This window comes from Rhinoderma darwinii, chromosome 4 (genome assembly GCF_050947455.1).
Source record: "Rhinoderma darwinii isolate aRhiDar2 chromosome 4, aRhiDar2.hap1, whole genome shotgun sequence".
Lineage (NCBI taxonomy): Eukaryota > Metazoa > Chordata > Amphibia > Anura > Rhinodermatidae > Rhinoderma > Rhinoderma darwinii.
In genome coordinates, this window is record NC_134690.1 from 287,591,279 (window position 1) to 287,614,592 (window position 23,314).

General features: G+C 43.7%; 1 protein-coding gene across 5 annotated transcripts in view; it reads right to left on the reverse strand.

The window, feature by feature from the left end:
• SASH1 (SAM and SH3 domain containing 1) overlaps nucleotides 1-20,544 on the reverse strand; it is a 1,215,726-nt gene extending 1,195,182 nt beyond the window's left edge. For all 5 annotated transcript variants that reach the window (XM_075862576.1, XM_075862582.1, XM_075862580.1 and 2 more), the window contains exon 1: nucleotides 19,327-20,544. In XM_075862576.1, the coding sequence (XP_075718691.1) occupies nucleotides 19,327-19,791 (465 nt within the window). In that variant the 5' untranslated portion in view covers nucleotides 19,792-20,544. The remainder of the gene's footprint in view (nucleotides 1-19,326) is intronic.
• Between the last annotated feature and the right edge of the window lie 2,770 nt (nucleotides 20,545-23,314).

Here is a 23,314-nt window from a genome sequence, read left to right on the forward strand (position 1 = left end):
TTTCACTAGTGTACAAAAAATAAACAAATATTAAAAGTAAAAAAACAAACATATTTCCTCTAAAGTAATGTATAAAATAAAAAAAGAAACAAAATTGCCATCACCGCATCTGTAAGGGCATGACCACACATGGCGGAATTCCTCCGCAACTGTCCGCATCAATGCCGCACCTAATCCGGGTTGCGGATTACGGCTGCGGATCTGCTCAAAATGTGCAGAAAATTGATGCGGACTAGCTGCTGCGGACTGCGGGAAAAGTGCTTCCCTTCTCCCTATCAGTGCAGGATAGAGAGAAGGGACAGCACTTTCCCTAGTGAAAGTAAAAGAAATTCATACTTACCGCCCGTTGTCTTGATGACGCGTCCCTCCTTCGGCATCCAGCCCGACCTCCCTGGATGACGCGCCAGTCCATGTGACCGCTGCAGCCTGTGCTTGGCCTGTGATTGGCTGCAGCCGTCACTTACACTGAAACGTCATCCTGGGAGGCTGGACTGGAGACAGAAACAGGGAGTTCTCGGTAAGTATGAACTTATATGTTTTTTTACAGATACATGTATATTGAGATCGGTAGTCACTGTCCCGGGTGCAGAAACAGTTACTGCCGATCGCTTAACTCTTTCAGCACCCTGGACAGTGACTATTTACTGACGTCTCCTAGCAACGCTCCCGTCATTACGGGAGCCCCATTGACTTCCTCAGTCTGGCTGTAGACCTAGAAATACATAGGTCCAGCCAGAATGAAGAAATGTCATGTTAAAAAACCAATACGCTCCGCACCACACATAACATGTGCATGACAGCTGCGGACTTCATTGCGGAACTTAGAATCTCCATTGAAGTCAATGGAGAAATTCCGCCATGAGTCCGCAACCAGTCCGCCACTGCTCCGCAACATCCCTTGCATGCTGCGGACACCAAATTCCGCTCCGCAGCCTATGCTCCGCAGCGGAATTGTACGCATCGTGTAAACGAACACTGCTAAATTAAAGTGAAAGTCAATGGAGAAACGGCTCCGCTGCGGATTAACGCTGCGGAGTGTCCGCAGCGGAATTTAAGTGAAATTCCGCTATGTGTGAACCCGCCCTAAAAGTCAGAACTATTACAATATAACATTATTTAACTCGGTGAACGCCTTAAGAAATAAAAATTGAAAACACCAAAATCGCTGTTTTTTGCTCACCTTAGCGCTAAAAGTGATCAAAAAGTCGTATGTACCAGAAAATGGCACCAATGAAAACTACAGCTCGTCCCTGAAAAAATAAGCCCTCACGCTACTCTATCGACAAAAAAAAAAAAAGTTATGGCTTTCAGAATATGGCAACACAAAAATTGTTGTTTTTTTTTCTTTGTAAAAGTAGTACAACATTAAAAACAACTATAAAAATTTGGTATCGCCGAAATCATATTGACCAGCAGAATAAAGTTAAGTCGTTGTTTTTATCGCACGGTGAAAAAATGAAACTAAAAAAGAAAGTTATGGCTCTTGGAAGGCAGGGAGTGAAAGACGAAAACTAAAAATGTCTGTGACTGCAAGAAGTTATCGAGATAGAAATGAAATGCTGTAGAAAGAATCCTGTAAATTCATAATAAAGTCACAGGATTTCCTGTATTGGGGTTTAGTAGGAAAAATGCACAGATAAAATCTATCAATGCATTTACTAGTACAAGTAGGAGTCATTTCAATATGCTATCAGAGGTATATACATTGAAAAGGAAAGAAGAGAGCCTGCTCACATCAGTGTTCGTGTTTCGTTCATTGGTTCCATTCAACCTTTCCATCAGAGTAACCGATGAACGGAAAGCCTAACGGAAACTATCACTTCCGTTTGCATTACCATTAATTTCAATGGTAATGCTCCCATATCAGTATGTTTCAGTTTGTTTCCCTTCTGTAAAGTTATCACTTTTTTTTACGGAAACAATACTGCTGTCGATTGCGCGATTATTTTCGTGGAAAACACTGTAACTTTACAGAACAGAAACATACTGAAACAGAAGCATTACCATTGAAATCAATGATGTGAACAGGAGCTAAACTGTATATAATCTGCACATCTGAACATTAAGGGCCTGTTCACATCCGAGTTGGTTTCCATTCATGGGTTCCGTTGCAGATTTCCGTCGGCGGAACCCATGAGCGGAAAGGCAAACGGAAACCGTAGCTTCCGTTTGCATTACCATTGATTTCAATGGTAATGCTTCCGTTGCAAATGGTTTCTGCTTGTCTCCGTTCTGTAAGGTTTCCGTTTTTTTAGCGAAAACAATAACGTAGTCGACTAAAGTGTCATGCAGTGTCCAGATGAATGGTAACATGGAGTGTTCAGAAACATAGTGAATGCAGCATCCAGAAAAATAGCATATAGTGTTCCAAATGTTTCATACAGTGTTCAGATAAATAGTAACAAATAAATAGAGCCAATATAAACAGTGTAACACAATGTCCCATTGTGTCATACAAAGCTCCTTCAGTGCCCTTTTAGTGCCACACAAATGCAATCGCGGGCCTCAAATGGGGTGCTATAGCAGCCGGGGGCCTGATAAAGGCTCCAGGGCTGCCCTGGGTATATGCCTATTAGGCATAGCTCCCAACCTTTCCGGATCCAGCAGGACAGTCCCGGTTTTTAACCGCTGTCCCGCCGTCCCGGGAGGTTTGAAAAATGCCCCGATATGCCCTGTAGAGTCACAGACTCCGTCTCCCCTCCGTAAGGTCAATGTAAACAGGGCCACATCTACCATGAGACGAGTTGAGCCTCAGACGGCACACTGCAGTGTCTCAGAGGGGGTGGCATTACAGAGCAGATGGCTGAGGTTCCCGCAACTTAGCAGCTGCAGCATGTGCTGCCTCCTTAAGAACAGCACGTCTCCTGTGCCACCTTAATAACCCCTCCCTGAGCCCCCTCCCCTGCTCTCCACTCTCCCGTCGCCATTGTAAGGCCTCATTCACATGACAGGGTCCGAGTTTTGGGCCATTTTTCCCGGCCGGTTTGTATCTGTTTTGCATCCGTTCCGATTCCGTTCCGGGCCGTGTTGCCGTTTTTAACGGCTGATTTTGACCCGTTTTGCATCCGTTTTTTTCCCTGAACGTTTTAAAATTGATTGAATTTCATTTAAATTTGTTGCCACACACAGCCCTCTGTAGATAATGTCCCACAGCCCCCTGTAGGTAATGCCACCCAGCCCCCTGTTGGTATTGCCACCCAGCCCCCTGCAGGTAATGCCACCCAGCCCCCTGCATGTAATGCCACCCAGCCCCCTGCAGGTAATGCCACCATGCCCCTTGTAGGTAATGCCACCAAGTCCCCTGTAGGTAATGCCACCAAGTCCCCTGTAGGTAATGCCACACAGCCCCCTGTAGGCAATGCCACCCAGCCCCCTGTTGGTAATTCCACCCAGCCCCCTGCAAGCAATGCCACCCTGCCCCCTGTAGGTAATGTCACCCAGCTCCCTGTATGTAATGCCACCAAGTCCCCTGTAGGTAATGCCACACAGCCCCCTGCAGGTAATGCCACCCAGCCCCCTGCAGGTAATGACACCCTGCCCCCTGTAGGTAATGCCACCCAGCCCCTGTAGGTAATGTCACCAAGTCCCCTGTAGGTGATGCCACCAAGTCCCCTGTAGGTGATGCCACACAGCCCCCTGTAGGTTGCACCAATCCCCCCCTTCCAGGAGAAGTCACTGACTTCAATGTCCATATATGGACAGTTTAGTCACTGACTTCTCCTGGAGAGGAATCCCCGGCCACAGGGTCGGGGATTCCGCTTCTGAAGTGAGTGACGTCACTGTGTCCATATATGGACTGTGTAGTCACTCACTTCTCCTGTGGCGGAATTCCCTGCCACAGGGTCGGGGATTCCACTTCAGAAGTGAGTGACGTCGCTGTATCCATATATGGACAGTTTAGTCACTGACTTCTCCTGGAGAGGAATCCCCGGCCACAGGGTCGGAGATTCCGCTTTTGAAGTGAGTGACGTCACTGTGTCCATACATAGACTGTGTAGTCACTCACTTCTCCTGTAGCGGAATTCCCTGCCATAGGGTCGGGGATTCCGCTTCAGAAGTGAGTGACGTCGCTGTGTCCATATATGGACAGTGTAGTTACTCACTTCTCCTGTAGCGGTATCCCCAATCCCTGGCCGGGGATTGGAGATTCCGACATCTACAGGGAGCAAAAAAAGACCTTCCTCCTCCTCACATGCACTCTGCACTGTGAGGAGGAAGAGGAGAGAGAGCGCGAGCGACGGAATACATGGCTATCACTCGGGACACATTCCGGTGATGGCCGTGTATTACCCGGCCCCATAGACTTCTATGGGAGCCGGGCGGCCGGGTAAACGGCTGAAAATAGGGCATGTCCCATTTTTTGACGGCCAGGTTTCCCAGGCCGTCAAAAAATCGGTTGTGTGAATAGCCCCATTAGGGGTCTATTGTTCCTAATGCAGCCGGGTGACGGCTGATTTATGAACGGCCGTCACCCGGCCAGGAAACCCTGTCGTGTTAATAAGGGCTAATGCGATCCTGCTCAGTGTCGGGACAGAGAGGGAGGCGCGAAGGGTGTCTGCTCTGCAACTGAAGGGAAATCCTGTGATGGACTCACCAACACTTGCTAGTGTTTCCTCTGGAGACTCCGTGCACAGCAAGAGAAGATCCATAAAGGCAGCTGCCTGCACAAAAGGTAAATGTGTGTAATGTATGTATGTACTGTATGTGTATAGTGTATGTCTAGTGTGTAATGTATGTATTGTAGTGTTTAGTGTAGTGTGTAATGTATGTATTGTAGTGCATAGTTTAGCATGTAATGTATGTACTGTATGTGTATAGTGTATGTCTAGTGTGTAATGTATGTATTGTAGTGTATAGTGTAATGTATGTATTGTAGTGTGTAATGTATGTACTGTATGTGTATAGTATATGTCTAGTGTGTAATATGTAGTGTAGTGTGTAACGTATGTACTGTATGTGTAAGAGCTTATTCAGACGAACGGGATATACGTCCGTGCAACGCGCGTGATTTCCACGTGCGTCGCACGGACCTATATTAGTCTATGGGGCAGTGCAGACAGTTGCTTGATTTTTACGCAGCGTGAGTCCGCTGCGAAAAAGTCACGACATGTCCGTTCTTTGGGCGTATTTCGCGCATCACGCACCCATTGAAGTCAATGGGTGCATGAAAATCACACGCATCACACGGAAGCACTTCCGTGGGGCGAGCGTGATTCGCGCAACAGCTGTCAAACTATGAATGTAAACAGAAAAGCACCACGAAAATCACGCAGCCGCGGATAATACGGGGCTGACACACGGAGCTGTTAAGTGTCTTTTGCGTATGCAAAATGCCGCGTTTTTTGCGTACGCAAAACGCACAAGCTCGTGTGAATCCGCCCTAAAGCAAATTGAATTAGCTTACATTGACCTTACTCACTGCAGGCAGCTCTGATTGTGGTCAGACCGTGACTCGTCAGCTGCCTGCGCCCAGCATGAGTACGTCGAAACAGCGTTATGTGCCTGGAGTGAGGGAGCGGGACGTGCGCTCAACAGGCAGCGCAGCATCGAGCCACTGGTCAGTAAAAAACAAACAGACAACTGTGAGTAGAGAAAAGTGTGACAATTGGACTAAAAAAAAAAGCAGAGTGCCTGGAGACATTTTTTTCAGGCACTGGCTTCTTAAATCTAAAAAGGTCCGAGTGGATCATGCCCCATATGGAGTTAAAGGGGGTTTCTCACAAACATGTATTCCTAATCTACAGGGTAGGGATACATGTGTGACAACTGGGACGACGAGCGATGAGGAGAACGGGGAAACGAAAGTCCCTCAAAGTGCTCCATAAGAATGGAGCGCTAGTACGCATGCTCGACCATTAATGGAGCGCTGGCTGAGCATGAGTGCTAACTCTCCATTCTTATGTAACACTTCGGGGGACTTTTGGTCCCCCATTTTCCTCATCGCTAGGGGCCCCAGTGGCTGGACCCCCAGTGATCACACATTTAACCCTTATTCTGTGGATTAGGGATACATGTGTTTGTGGAAATCACCCATTTAATGTGTAATATATGATGTTTCATATCCTTAATTGGTCACATACCGCTGCGGCCAATCGCTGGCCTGAGCAGTGATGCTGCCATGAACGGCACGTGACCGCTGAGGCCAGCGATTCACTGCAGCTATGGGGATATTATACTGTATGGGGGCAGCTATGGAGCACTATACTGTATGGGGGCATCTGTGTGGGCATTAAACTGCACGGGTGCAAATATGGGGGTATTATATTGTGTGGGGGCAGCTATGGGGCATTATATTGTATGGGAGGTACTATGGGGGCATTAGTGTGTCCGTCCCATACAATATATTTGGGTATTATACTGTTTTGGGGCAGCAATGGGGGCATTATACTGTGTGGAAGGAACTATGGGGTATTATACAGTGAAGATGGTCAGCTATAGAAGCATTATACTGTGTAGGGGGTTCTATGGGAGCATTGTACTGTGTGGGCTGAATGGGCGGAGTTAGAGGCGAGGCCTAACAGGGGAAAAATTTGCTATGCGCGCTGCTTCCATTGTCCCTCTTTACAAAACTGAAAAGGTGGGAGGTATGCTATTAGGGCACGGCCAGACGTTGCGGAATTGCTGTGGAATTCCGTTTGCGGACAGTCCGCAGTGGAATTCTCCAGCGGCCGGTTTTTAGATTTGTTTCAATACATTTTCTGGCAAGTTAGTTCAGACGATGCGGAAAACTCAGCTGCGGACCATAGGCTGCGGTGCGGAATTTTCCCTCTGCAGCATGCACCGACGGTTGCGGAGAAGAAGCGGAATTTCACTGCAGATTTCAGCCTTTGCAATGCAAAAACTGAAATCTGAATTACCTGTCAAATATGCAAATGCTGGTGCAGATTCGTTGCGTAAATGCCCCAAACCTGCACCAACATTTGCAGTGGAAAACCTCCGCCACGTCTGGCCGTGCCCTTAGGACGTGCCGGAGATTTACACTGACAGGCAATAATGTTTTGGTATACTAAGTATACCAAAGCATTATAGCAGCGATTTCACATTGAAGTCTTCTAGTGGGACAAAAAAAATAAGTAACTAATGTTAAATAAAAATTAATTATAAAGATTACAGTGGAAAAAAAAACAACAGCGAAATTGCTATTTTTTTCCATTACCCCCCAAAAAAGTCACAATAAAAGCTAATCAATAAGCCCCATGTACCCCAAAACAGTAATAATCAAAACTACGTCTCGTCCCGCAAAAACAAGCCCACATATCACAACATTGACGGAAAAAGAAAAAAATTACGGCTCTTGGAACGCGACGACGCAAAAACAAATAATTTTAGTTCAAAAGAGTTTTTATTGTGCAAAAGTAGTAAAACATAAAAAACCTAAACATGTGGTATCATCGTAATCGTACTGACCCAAAGAATAAAGGTAACATGTTATTTATGCCGAACAATGAACGGCGTGAATTTAAAACGCACAGAACAAGGGAGAAATTTCAGGGTTTTTTCTATTCCACCCCCAAAACAGTTAATAAAAGTTCATTAAAAAAATGACATGTATCCAAATAATGGTGCCATTAAAAAGTACATCTAATCCCGCAACAAACAAGTCCTCATACAGCTATGTCGACAGAAAAATAAAAAAGTTATAGCTCTTTGAATGCGACTTTAGAAAAACGCAAAATATAGCTTGGTCACTAGGGCCTAAAATGGGCTGGTCACTAAGGGGTTAAGGGTGGATGGAGACGAGACTAAATCATGAGTATGGAGACTTCCATAACAAATGAAGTCTGTCTTTATGACAGAACCATTTAATAAAATGTAAACTCTGGATATGCCTGTAGTTATACTATGTTTATGTTGTCTAATTAGAAACCACTATAGTCAGAATCCAGTGTGTGTCCTACTATACATACAGCAATAGTATACAGAAGGAGGCAACCATGCCAAAAGATAAGTGGACTACTCCTTAGGCTATGTTCACACTGAGTTTTTTTGACGAGTTTTTTGACGCAGAAACCGCGCCGCAAAACTCGTCAAAAACTGCCCCAAAATGCCTCCCATTGATTTCAATGGGAGGCGGAGGTGTCTTTTTACCGTGAGGCGGTTTTACCAGAGAAAGAAGGGACATGCCCTATCTTCAGGCGTTTACGCCGCGAAAATCGGCGTGCAGGGAGAGGAAAATCTGACTCAAACTTCCAAACGGAATTTTGAGGCAGAAATTCCACCTGGAAAAAAACTCTGTGTGAACATAGCCTTAGGGGGGATTCACACGAGCGTGATTTGGCAGCGTGTAGACCGCGTGGTTTTCGCGCGGCACGCAATGCCCTATAGAAGTCTATGGGGCAGTACACACAGTCCGTGTATTTTGCGCAGCGTTTGTTCGCTGCGCAAAATACGCGACAGGTTCAATAACTCTGCGTATTTCACGCATCACGCACCCATTGAAGTCAATGGGTGCGTGAAAACCAGGCAGGTCGCACGGAAGCTCTTCCGTGCGAACTGCGTGTTTGCGCAACAGCTGTCAAAAGGATGAATGGAAACAGAAAAGCACCACGTGCTTTTCTGTTTCCAAGCATCCAAACGGAGTGTCTTTGCGAGGAGCGAACCCCGACAACCGAAGCTAACTTCACCGGGTTCGGCCAAACTCGTTTTGGCCGAACCCGGCAAAAAAAATTCCGGTCCGCGACGTCGGAAGACATTCACTGTGCATGGTGCTGAAAGAGTTAAACTGTTTCAGCACCATGGACAGTGACTTGCGATCCCAAAATACACGAACCTGTAAAAAAACCCGAAGTTCTAACTTACCGATTACTCCTGTCTCCTTCCTGCAGTCCGACCTCCCGGGATGACACTTCAGTTCAAGTGACAGCTCCAGCCAATCACAGGCCAAGCACAGGCTGCAGCCAATCACAGGCTGCAGCGGTCACTTGGACTGCCGCGTCATCCAGGGAGGTGGGGCCCGATGTCAAGAGAGGCGCGTCACCAAGGACGCGTCACCAAGGCAACGGCCGGGAAGTTCTCGGTAAGTAGGAACTTTATCTTTTTTTTTTACAGGTTTTTCGCTGTTGTGTTCGGCATTCACTATCGAGGGTGCTGAAAGATTTAGCTCTTTCAGCACCTTGGACAGTGACGGGCGTCGACAAGCCTCATCTCTATGATGCCGGCTGCGCGAAAATCACGCAGCCGCGCATCAGACACGCATGACACACGCAGCTGTCAAATGGTTTTTGCGCTCGCAAAGCGCCGCGTTGTTTGCGCGCGCAAAAACGCAACGCTCGTGTGAATCTGCCCTTAATGTCAGTGCTGATTACATGCAACAAGACACTTTCATGAAAGAATAAATAGCAGATGTTTTATTTATTTATTTTAGGAATCCCCAGTTTTATTTATTTATACACATATATATATATATATATATATATTGCAATGTTCTATAGTTGATCAGTGATGCAGTTTTTTCAGCTAGCCATATTACGCTGGATTCACTGCCATATTACGCTGTGTTTTTGGGCATTTTTTGTGGCACTTTTAATGGCTTTTATTTAAGCGTTTTTTTCATGTGTTTTTTAGTCCGGCCAGATGTTATATTAAAGTCTAAAGTAAAATATCAAATGCACCACATACATGTTTTATTTTGTGGAGTTTTTATGGCAATTATGGGGTCAGTGGCGTTTTTTCCAAACGCATCCTGCTCTGGGTATGACATTATTTCAGGTGTTTTTCCCATAGGCTTCTCTATAGGACTTCAAAAATCGCCATAAAAAAAATGCATGTGCAAAATTACACTAAAGAAAAACACCACAAAAAAATGCCTTAAAATGCATGTTACATTTAAAAGAAAAAAAAAAAAGCTAGCCTTTTAATGCCAGGATCAGACACACGCACAGTTTTGATGCAGTTTTTGTCTCAATCTTTTGAGAAAAAGCCAGAAGCGGATCCAAAAGAAAGGAAAGGTATAAAGAAAAGCATTATAGCAGCGATTTCACATTGAAGTCTTCTAGTGGGACAAAAAAAATAAGTAACTAATGTTAAATAAAAATTAATTATAAAGATTACAGTGGAAAAAAAAACAACAGCGAAATTGCTATTTTTTTCCATTACCCCCCAAAAAAGTCACAATAAAAGCTAATCAATAAGCCCCATGTACCCCAAAACAGTAATAATCAAAACTACGTCTCGTCCCGCAAAAACAAGCCCACATATCACAACATTGACGGAAAAAGAAAAAAATTACGGCTCTTGGAACGCGACGACGCAAAAACAAATAATTTTAGTTCAAAAGAGTTTTTATTGTGCAAAAGTAGTAAAACATAAAAAACCTAAACATGTGGTATCATCGTAATCGTACTGACCCAAAGAATAAAGGTAACATGTTATTTATGCCGAACAATGAACGGCGTGAATTTAAAACGCACAGAACAAGGGAGAAATTTCAGGGTTTTTTCTATTCCACCCCCAAAACAGTTAATAAAAGTTCATTAAAAAAATGACATGTATCCAAATAATGGTGCCATTAAAAAGTACATCTAATCCCGCAACAAACAAGTCCTCATACAGCTATGTCGACAGAAAAATAAAAAAGTTATAGCTCTTTGAATGCGACTTTAGAAAAACGCAAAATATAGCTTGGTCACTAGGGCCTAAAATGGGCTGGTCACTAAGGGGTTAAGGGTGGATGGAGACGAGACTAAATCATGAGTATGGAGACTTCCATAACAAATGAAGTCTGTCTTTATGACAGAACCATTTAATAAAATGTAAACTCTGGATATGCCTGTAGTTATACTATGTTTATGTTGTCTAATTAGAAACCACTATAGTCAGAATCCAGTGTGTGTCCTACTATACATACAGCAATAGTATACAGAAGGAGGCAACCATGCCAAAAGATAAGTGGACTACTCCTTAGGCTATGTTCACACTGAGTTTTTTTGACGAGTTTTTTGACGCAGAAACCGCGCCGCAAAACTCGTCAAAAACTGCCCCAAAATGCCTCCCATTGATTTCAATGGGAGGCGGAGGTGTCTTTTTACCGTGAGGCGGTTTTACCAGAGAAAGAAGGGACATGCCCTATCTTCAGGCGTTTACGCCGTGAAAATCGGCGTGCAGGGAGAGGAAAATCTGACTCAAACTTCCAAACGGAATTTTGAGGCAGAAATTCCACCTGGAAAAAAACTCTGTGTGAACATAGCCTTAGGGGGGATTCACACGAGCGTGATTTGGCAGCGTGTAGACCGCGTGGTTTTCGCGCGGCACGCAATGCCCTATAGAAGTCTATGGGGCAGTACACACAGTCCGTGTATTTTGCGCAGCGTTTGTTCGCTGCGCAAAATACGCGACAGGTTCAATAACTCTGCGTATTTCACGCATCACGCACCCATTGAAGTCAATGGGTGCGTGAAAACCAGGCAGGTCGCACGGAAGCTCTTCCGTGCGAACTGCGTGTTTGCGCAACAGCTGTCAAAAGGATGAATGGAAACAGAAAAGCACCACGTGCTTTTCTGTTTCCAAGCATCCAAACGGAGTGTCTTTGCGAGGAGCGAACCCCGACAACCGAAGCTAACTTCACCGGGTTCGGCCAAACTCGTTTTGGCCGAACCCGGCAAAAAAAATTCCGGTCCGCGACGTCGGAAGACATTCACTGTGCATGGTGCTGAAAGAGTTAAACTGTTTCAGCACCATGGACAGTGACTTGCGATCCCAAAATACACGAACCTGTAAAAAAACCCGAAGTTCTAACTTACCGATTACTCCTGTCTCCTTCCTGCAGTCCGACCTCCCGGGATGACACTTCAGTTCAAGTGACAGCTCCAGCCAATCACAGGCCAAGCACAGGCTGCAGCCAATCACAGGCTGCAGCGGTCACTTGGACTGCCGCGTCATCCAGGGAGGTGGGGCCCGATGTCAAGAGAGGCGCGTCACCAAGGACGCGTCACCAAGGACGCGTCACCAAGGCAACGGCCGGGAAGTTCTCGGTAAGTAGGAACTTTATCTTTTTTTTTTACAGGTTTTTCGCTGTTGTGTTCGGCATTCACTGTCGAGGGTGCTGAAAGATTTAGCTCTTTCAGCACCTTGGACAGTGACGGGCGTCGACAAGCCTCATCTCTATGATGCCGGCTGCGCGAAAATCACGCAGCCGCGCATCAGACACGCATGACACACGCAGCTGTCAAATGGTTTTTGCGCTCGCAAAACGCCGCGTTGTTTGCGCGCGCAAAAACGCAACGCTCGTGTGAATCTGCCCTTAATGTCAGTGCTGATTACATGCAACAAGACACTTTCATGAAAGAATAAATAGCAGATGTTTTATTTATTTATTTTAGGAATCCCCAGTTTTATTTATTTATACACATATATATATATATATATATATTGCAATGTTCTATAGTTGATCAGTGATGCAGTTTTTTCAGCTAGCCATATTACGCTGGATTCACTGCCATATTACGCTGTGTTTTTGGGCATTTTTTGTGCCACTTTTAATGGCTTTTATTTAAGCGTTTTTTTCATGTGTTTTTTAGTCCGGCCAGATGTTATATTAAAGTCTAAAGTAAAATATCAAATGCACCACATACATGTTTTATTTTGTGGAGTTTTTATGGCAATTATGGGGTCAGTGGCGTTTTTTCCAAACGCATCCTGCTCTGGGTATGACATTATTTCAGGTGTTTTTCCCATAGGCTTCTCTATAGGACTTCAAAAATCGCCATAAAAAAAATGCATGTGCAAAATTACACTAAAGAAAAACACCACAAAAAAATGCCTTAAAATGCATGTTACATTTAAAAGAAAAAAAAAAAAGCTAGCCTTTTAATGCCAGGATCAGACACACGCACAGTTTTGATGCAGTTTTTGTCTCAATCTTTTGAGAAAAAGCCAGAAGCGGATCCAAAAGAAAGGAAAGGTATAAAGAAAAGCATTATAGCAGCGATTTCACATTGAAGTCTTCTAGTGGGACAAAAAAAATAAGTAACTAATGTTAAATAAAAATTAATTATAAAGATTACAGTGGAAAAAAAAACAACAGCGAAATTGCTATTTTTTTCCATTACCCCCCAAAAAAGTCACAATAAAAGCTAATCAATAAGCCCCATGTACCCCAAAACAGTAATAATCAAAACTACGTCTCGTCCCGCAAAAACAAGCCCACATATCACAACATTGACGGAAAAAGAAAAAAATTACGGCTCTTGGAACGCGACGACGCAAAAACAAATAATTTTAGTTCAAAAGAGTTTTTATTGTGCAAAAGTAGTAAAACATAAAAAACCTAAACATGTGGTATCATCGTAATCGTACTGACCCAAAGAATAAAGGTAACATGTTATTTATGCCGAACAATGAACGGCGTGAATTTAAAACGCACAGAACAAGGGAGAAATTTCAGGGTTTTTTCTATTCCACCCCCAAAACAGTTAATAAAAGTTCATTAAAAAAATGACATGTATCCAAATAATGGTGCCATTAAAAAGTACATCTAATCCCGCAACAAACAAGTCCTCATACAGCTATGTCGACAGAAAAATAAAAAAGTTATAGCTCTTTGAATGCGACTTTAGAAAAACGCAAAATATAGCTTGGTCACTAGGGCCTAAAATGGGCTGGTCACTAAGGGGTTAAGGGTGGATGGAGACGAGACTAAATCATGAGTATGGAGACTTCCATAACAAATGAAGTCTGTCTTTATGAAAGTAAAATATCAAATGCACCACATACATGTTTTATTTTGTGGAGTTTTTATGGCAATTATGGGGTCAGTGGCGTTTTTTCCAAACGCATCCTGCTCTGGGTATGACATTATTTCAGGTGTTTTTCCCATAGGCTTCTCTATAGGACTTCAAAAATCGCCATAAAAAAAATGCATGTGCAAAATTACACTAAAGAAAAACACCACAAAAAAATGCCTTAAAATGCATGTTACATTTAAAAGAAAAAAAAAAAAGCTAGCCTTTTAATGCCAGGATCAGACACACGCACAGTTTTGATGCAGTTTTTGTCTCAATCTTTTGAGAAAAAGCCAGAAGCGGATCCAAAAGAAAGGAAAGGTATAAAGAAAATACTGACGCATCTCCTTTCTTTTGGATCCACTTCTGGCTTTGAGACTAAAACGGCATCAACACTGTGTGTGATCTTGGCCATAGAAGCATTTTTTTGGTGCATTTTAAATTACCAGAAATTTTCTGTGTGTGAAGGAGGCCTTAAAAGGTTTCACCTAGGCCCCTACTCCCTACAACTCCTCCTCACCGGGACTATCCTGATGAGGAGGGACAGAGGTGGTCGAACCCCCACTGAACTATTATCACCTATACGGATGTTGAAAATGTTGGTGTTATGCCCTGTTACACAGTTGATGTGTGCCCACTCCTGCAAATAATGATCTTAGCCATATCCTCCACCTTCTCACAAATATCAGGTATGAACTGTCTCTGGATGTAAGACAACTGGCTGCAGAAGAATTTTTTGCCATTGATTTGATTGCAATAGGAGACCAGACATGCTAAGCCATACCCATCGGCCATCTGCCAGACAAAAATGGAGGGACGTTTTCTGCAAGATTTTTAGAAGACAGTATGTTTAAGGAACATATGGAAAATCCTGAAAACTGGCAAACGCTGTGGGCAAGTTTTTTTCTGTTTACTTTTATCATTCATTTCTAGGTTTACCTATGCAGTTATCTTTATATTCTCTACACAAAACATAAAAGTGATGAAAGTCATGTGATGATTTGTGCAAAATTCTACAGCCAAAACCTGCCCTATATAACTGTTTGCTAACGGGCTCTCTATGGTAGTATCTTCTTAAAGAGAAGTACAGGGGTTTAACAATGGGCCAAAAGGCAGAACTGTGTGGTTAAGGCCTTATTTAAACGAGTGTTGCGCATCTCGGATGTGAAAAAGGGCAGTTTTTCACGTCCGAGGTGCATCCGTGCTCTGCGCTGCGGGATGCAATGTCTCCCATCCCTCATAGATTAGAGTCTATGGAGGGATGCGCGAAGCGTGAAAAAATAGGACATGTCCTATTTTCTCACGGACCCTTCACACGGTCCGTTGAAACAGCGACCGTGTGAACGGCCACATAGAATTACAAAGGTCCGTGGGACAGCCGTTGTTTCAACGACCATCCCACGGACGTTTAACACACTCGTGTAAATAAGGCCTAAGTATAATAGGTTAATATTTTTTTAGATATAATTTACGTTTCAGCACTATCATTCTACATACACAGCAAACACACTTGCAAAACCTATTCACAAACATAAATGACTTGAAAGAGCAATAAAATGAAACAGTTGAAATCTTTTAGGCAATACCTAGCATAGCACTTCCCTAATATATAGTTATTTCTTAAATCTCTCCTAATAGCAGCAGGGTCAACGCGAAAAAAGGATAGTCTGGATTAATAAATAAATCTAAAAACGTCAGCAGTTCAGCCGTACACAAATGACAGGTTGATTCAAACCAGCATGTTCGGTCCGTAAAGGACGGAACGTATTTCGGCGGCAAGTCCCAGAACGAACACACTGCAGGGAGCCGGGCTCCTAGCATCATCATTTTGTACGACGCTAGGAGTCCCTGCCTCTTCGTGGAACTAATGTCCCGTACTGAAAACATGATTACAGTACGGGCCAGTTGTCCTGCAGCGAGGCAGGGACTCCTAGCGTCGTACATAACTATGATGCTAGGAGCCCGGCTCCCTGCAGTGTGTTTGGTCCGGGACTTGCGGCCGAAATACGTTCCGTCCTTTACGGACCGAACATGCTCATGTGAATCCAGCCTTATAGGTCACTATTTATGGTGGTCCATGATTTGCCAATAGGACTGATATAAAACAAATCTATAACCTGCTGATGGGTCTACAAGGAAGCTGATTGGCATTTGAATTGCTTAAACCAATGCATGCTATGATAGTAGTTGTCCCTGCGACTAAAGGTAGCGATGTAATTGATTACAATATATTAGCCACTGCCAGGGCCAGTCTTAGAGGTGTGCGACCTGTGTGGCTGCACAGGGCGCATCACCCCCGCTGAGTAAAATGGGTGCCGTTAGCACCGGGCATCCAAGGCAGAACCCCCGATTTTTGGCCCGGTTCCCCTGGGCGACTGCCACATCCAATTGTATCTGTGTCCTCAGGACACAGATACAATTGAATACTATGGCAGATAGTATTGAGAGCTGATAGCTCCCTGCTACGCCATTTACTAGGCTACAGGCCATGGTACGCCTGCGGCCTATAAGACGCAGGGACAGGATTCCTGCGCAGGCCGGCGCCATGATGTCACTGCATTGCGCCGGCCTACGCAAGGGCCCCGTCTCTGCGTCTCATAGATGGTTGAGGAGGCTGTGCAGCTCCATTCGACGCGGGAATGGGGTAGGTAAGTATTTTTATTTACATGGAGGTGTAGCACTATCTAGAGGGGAGGTGCGGTACTGTCTGCAGGGAAGTGTGTGACACTATCTATAGAGGGCACTGTGTGGCACTATCTACGGGATGTGCATGGCACTATCTACTGGGGGCACTGTGTGGCACTATCTACATTGGGAGGTGGCGCTATCTATAGGTGGGTATGTGGCACCATCTACGAGGGGGTATGGCACTATCTACAGGGAGGTGTGTGGCACTATCCACAGGGGGTGTTTGACACTATCTACAGGGGGTGCGGCACTATCTACAGGGAGGTGTGGCACGGTCTACAGAGGGCTGTGTGGCACAATCTATAGAAGTCACTGTGTGGCACTATCTAAGGAGGCTATAGCCACGCCACATGCTCTAGCAACTGCTGTTAAAAGATTTCCCCAAATATATAGTAAAGATAAGTTTGACTTTTTTGTTTCTAAGCAGATACAACTAGCAGTTTGTAAAAGATTTTCTAACTATTTACAATAAATTAACATATAATGTACTTATATACTGTTCAGAGCTCATGCACATAGCATATGTACTCTGTGTGTTGATGTATGGTGCTACTTACAGCTTCAAATATGGGTCCAATATCCCAATTTTTTCTATAAGATTCATACGGAATTTAACAGCAAAGAAAAACTCGGTTTGCCCTTATATAAAATCAGAGGCGTATGGAGGTACCGTAAGGCCCGCTTCTATAGGTGCTGTATTACGGTTCTAAAGCTTTTTAGAACTGTATAAAGCCTTAATATGGCCATGTGCATGAGTCCATTCTTTTCGCTTTCTTGTCACAGGTACTTAAACAAGGTAAGGCTAGGAAGAGAAACAGAAATCCCTCCTGTTGTAATTATATCAGCGATAAAGTTAATTATATAAATGGCACAGCCAGAGGATGCAGTCCTGCTGCCACAATGATAACCAAAGAAATGTACGCCTTATATGATAATCGCCCCTTCCGTGTACGCAGACATAACATTCCTGAACACACATTTAGATCCCAAACTAATCCGTGCTGAAACCATTCCTGGAATGTGTAGAAATACAGAGCACTCCGCTGCTTCTCTGCTCTATACTCACATGCAAGACTAAGTAACCAATTACCATTTAATGAGAAAAATCGATAGATAATTTGACCCCCATGACATTTTACTGGTCAAGAATTTATATCAGGCCAATGTGGGTCTTCCACATGGAAAAATAAATGATAAAACATCAGCACAACCACTTAGCTAGGAGTGCCCTGCACCCTTTGTGGCTATCTGTACCGTATGTGATATCTTAGTCTAGACATAAGAACAACTCTATATCCCGATTTCTGTGAGAATAAAAATACGTACTGTGGGGGAGCATACACACACTCTCTATAGCAATGCCCATAGGCTTTTAAAGGTACCTATACCCAATGCAACAAGGTTTTTGGGGATTTTCTTGAATTCAAAGGTAGGCTATATTAGTCACCCCTTCTATGCTCCAATAGAGGTGAAATTCATTCGAAGAATGCCGACTGAATTGAAAAATTATTGCATTTACCCTCCAAAGCTTAGGGGAAAAAATTATCTAGATGCTTCCAACAACAAATTATAAGAAACAAAGGTAGAAAAGCTTTATAAATGATCCTTTATATTGAACTCAGATGTCACTCCTTACTTCCTATTGCTGCCTAAATGGCTGCGCGATTTCCAAGGACGAGCTTGTCTCTGCCTGATGTGACAGCACTTTTCCCTGAGGTAAACCAGCACTGATCTCTGTGGCAAATGAAAGTTTCAAAGCCAATTATACTTAAATTGTCAACAGACCCCAAAGCTCATACTGAAAGGACCTGCCGAGGAATAAGAGTGGACGACCATACCTAGTGCTCATGGGAGACATAGACAGACAGCTCATTGTATTTAACTGTAATGAGGAAGACAATGGAGAGCGCAGAGCTATATAGCTGTAAATAAAAACAGAAGAGTTGGCATTTGGGAAATATTAGTGGCAGTTTCCTGAGGTATGATGCCTCAACAAATGTTCACTGAATTGTCATTAAAGTTAATCGGCTTGGTAATCGGTTATTTTTCTATACAGAGACTATTAGAACATTGTTATATGTCATGGTCCATATTAAAGATGCAAAATGGCTGACATAATCATTTATTAATAATGTTGTATTTTGAACCAATGAAATAGGAGTAGGTAGTAAGTCTAATTTATGAAAAGGCCCACACCTCGTCATAAATCTGGTGCCTTTGAAATTATCTGACTGTTTGAATTACCTTTTACGTCTGCTGCGTGCAGCCATATATTTGTACCACAATTTTTTTTACACCTGTTCTTGATAAATGAGTCTAAAAGTCATTATGCAGCTTGACCCCACCAATTTTTCTAGCTTGTGTACTTTTTGGAAGTGAGAAGAAAAATACTGCAAATTTTGGAACACACTTTTAGATGGAACTTTTTAAACTAAGCAATTTTTGCCAAAATCAGGCACGATCTGAATAATAAATATGGACCAATATGTAGATGGATAGATGGATGGATAGATAGATAGATAGATAGATAGATAGATAGATAGATAGATAGATAGATCGATAGATAGATAGATAGATAGATAGATAGATAGATAGATAGATAGATAGATAGATAGATAGATAGATAGATAGATAGATAGATAGATAGGATAGATTATTTCAATGTGAGCCTGTTAGATGCAGCATCTTCATAGTCTACCATAAGTTTCAGAATTCAATCTAACATTCATAGTGAATTGCAATATGTATAAACTAGTATGCTATACAGTATTAAGATACATAGCACAGACAAAATTTGACCAAATAAAATGACTCCATCCATTTGCTCGCTTTATTTATTCTAATAAGAACTATGGCGGACTCTCTGTGGTACATGATGGTAAATATTACAGCTCACACATTGCTCGCATGATTACCTTACCTTTTTGGAGAACGGTGGTTTACTGAGATTTACTCCATCCCGAATGAGTTTATCCCTTATCATGATCTTTAACTTCAATTTAGGATAAGTAACCAAGTTCTTACTCAGTTGGCCACTTTTAGTACTCCTTGGAACTGGTTTATGACCCTGTGCTTCTTTCCAAGCTTTGGTTTCATACTGCTCCACCAAGTGACTAGTGTAGATCTCAGGTGTAGGAGAATCCGCCTGGGGTTCTAAAGTGAAATATAATCCGCTTGCAGCCTCCTTCTCCTCTTCCCTGAGTCTGTGGACTGCATCATGGATCTTCTTCCGATGCTGGTGAATCATCACTCCGATGGCATCCAAATCAGGGTCCCCAATCTGTTTGCATACCTCCAAATCATCATACCCATTATCCACAAAGGATTCCGCATATTGAGAAAGCTGCAATGCTTTCAGCCATTCATATACTATATTTGCACACATGGTGAGTATGACAACTCGGAAATATTCTAGGTAGGACAAATGAGTTGCTTACTTCCAAAATGTAAATGATAAAATAACACATCCAAAAGTTAGAATGAAAATCAATGTCCAATAATGTACAGTGACTGCTATTTCACAACTTGTAAAGGGTCAGCTTTGAGATACCAGGTACCTGATGGTCCGTGTCATTCTGCAGCCAGGACGGACGTGACCAGTCCATGTACTTGAAATAGAAATACAATCCCAGGAACAGAGAACGGACTGTAGATGTAGATAGTTCCTGCGTGCTCCTTCCCAGCCAGATGAAGAGTAAAGAGATTACACCTCAGCTGTCTCTTGCATTTACATCGCTGGTACCGAGCAGCAAAAATTCACAGCAGGCAACACCCTGATGCCCTAAATATAATCCAAACAAGTTATGTTATAGCTTCAGTATTCCGCTCTAGCATGCCATTGCCATCCTGTGAGGCTGTGTCCTCCACGCTCTTCCTAACAGTTTGCTTCTCTCCTCCTGCCCTTCCTTCATCTCTGGGATGCTAGACACTTCTTACTCCTCCACCAGTCAATATACTCCAGAAAAAAACCAAACCATTCAATATTGTCTCAGGTTAGTCGGCTGCTTGTTGGCTTCTCTCATCCTCCAGCCACACCTTCTTCTATTTCTACAAGCTGGGAGAATAGTTCCTTATAGTGTTCCTTTCACTATTTCTTATTTATTGTTCCAGATTACATTTGCAGCCGCTTCAGAGAGAGGATTACAAGTGCAGTTCAGCCGGCAGCCTCTGCTGTGTGGATGTGGGGAGGGGACTTTGATTCAAGATTAATCTGCAAGGGGATATAGCAGGCAGTTCGGCTGTGGACAGTCTGCTGCTTGCATAAGGTTATTTGTGTCAATTATACTCTTCTTTCTAAGCAGTCTTTTATCTCTTTGTCGTGCATTCAGTGCCGAAATCTTAATTATTCTTTACATTTCCTGCTTTATTCCAGATACAAACAAGGAATCTGAACCATGTGTCCATTATTCTGAATAGCAGTGGAAAGGAAGAATCTCATAGATGTGCCCATACAGCATTAGCCATTATTCTGACACTAGCAGCCTGATGTTAGCCAAAGCTGGCATCTAAACATATTCTGTAAACATTTCTACCCGCCTAAATGCAGTAATGGATGCATACAGAGGCGTAGCTAGGTTCTCCAGCAACCGGGGCAAAGATTCAATTGGCGCCCCCCAACCTTTTCCCGACATCTCCTTCCCCCTCGCCATGTTTGTATTCTGTACCAATGAGGTGTCATTTTTTTTCCACATTTTTTTTTGTGTTACTCGAGCAAAAAACTATTTGTACATTTCACAAGCAATATAGTTCTTTATACAACACCAGAACAAAGCTCAATATATATACAGCTCCAGATCAAAGCTCATACTTATATACAGCACCAGCACAAAGCTCAGTACATAAATACAGCACCAGAACAAAGCTCAATATATATACAGCACCAGAACAAAGCTCAATATATATACAGCACCAGAACAAGCTCATATAAATATATATACATATACACACACAGATATACTGTACCAGAACCAAGCTCAGTTCATAAATACAACACCAGAACCAAGCTCAGTACATATATACAGTACCAGAACCAAGCTCAGTACATAAATACAGCACCAGAACAAAGCTCAGTACATAAATACAACACCAGAACAAGCAAAGTATATAAATACAACACCAGCACAAATACAGCTCAATTTAATGCAACCTCTGCCGTATAGGTTTGCACTAAATTGTATACAGCTCCCAGCATGGCCCACACAATGTTAAGGATATGCTGGGAGATGCTGTTTCACAAAAAAAATCATACCACCCATCATCTCGCTGCAGATCATACAGTGACTACAGTACAGATTAGAGGCAGAATAAACATTTACTTTAAGTGACTCACAGGTGAGTCAGATTCTAGTTGTTCTTTTTCTCTTTTCTTCTCCAGCCGGTCCAGACCTCTATGACAACTTCTACCGCCCACAGCCCATTTCTGCAGTTTGCTGCTCAGATGTCTTCAGCTTCTCACTTTTCAAACATTTCTGCACCTATAAACGAAGATAAAGTTCTCATGGTGCCAGACTCTGTGCCCCTAAATATAACAGCGCCACTATAATAGTGCCCTACATAGATCCCCCTGTAGATAGTGACTCCCATTGAGAGCCCCTGTAGATAGTGCCCCACATACACCCCCAGTAGATAGTGCCTCACTTATAGCCACCCCTGTAGATAGTGCCCACATATAGCCCCCCTGTAGATAGTGCCCACATATAGCCCCCCATGTAGATAGTGCCCTAGATATAGCCCCCCTGTATATAGTGTCCACATATAGCCCCCTCTGAAAATAGTTCCCCACATATAGCCACCCTGTAGATAGTGCCCCACATGTAGCCCCCTGTAGATAGTGCCCCACATATAGCCCACTCCTGTAGATAGTGCCCCACGTATAGCCCCCCTGTATATAGTGCCCCACATATAGCTCCCGCTGTAGATAGTGCTCCACATATACCCCACCCCTGTAGATAGTGCTCGACATATAGCCCACCCCTGTAGATAGTGCTCCACATATAGCCCACCCCTGTATATAGTGTCCAACATATAGCCCATCCCTGTAGATAGTGCATCACATATAGCTCCCCCTACAGTGCTCTACATATAGCCCACCCCTGTAGTGTCCAACATATAGCCCACCCCTGTAGATGGTGCCCTACATATATCTCCCTCTATAAATAGTGCTCCACATATAGCCCACCCCTTATATAGTGCCTCACATATAGCTCCCCTATAGTGCTCCACATATAGCTCACCCCTGTATATAGCCCTTCTGTAGATATAGCCCACCTGTAATGACATGGGGTGGGGAGACAGACAAGTGAGCCCTAATCTACCCACCACTCAGTCCCTGCCTACTTGCAACGACCCGCCCTAGGCGACGGGGTACAACTGGGCGACGGTCCCTACGCTCAATAAGTGCACGACAGACAAGGGTACACAGAGCTAGGGGGAGAAAGGGGCAGTTGCCCACGGCAACACCGTGAGCAACAAGAGAAGTGAACAAGCCGAGTCAAACCAGGAGAGTACGAGGTGCCAAACGCAGAGCAGAAGAGTAGTAAACAAGCCGAGTCAAACCAGGAGTGTACGAGGTACCAAACGCAGAGCAGGAGAGTAGTCAGCAAGCCGGGGTCAATATGAAGCAAGGACAATGGTACAAGAAGCTGCAGCAGGGCCAGGAAACCAAACGAGAAGAATCACAAGCAAAGGAGGAACAGGAAAGGCAGGTATAAATAGACAGAGGGAGGGAGCTAGCTCCGTCTGGCCAGGCTGTGATAGGTTTTCCCACTCCTAAGCCTGCCACCCTGAGTGGTGGAAGATGGAGTCAGTCTCACAGACATAGAAGCAGGTGCAGACTGATTATCTATGGGCGTTAACCCCGAAGCTGTGCCTGGCAGATCCTTTACAGTACCCCCCCCTTTTTATGAGGG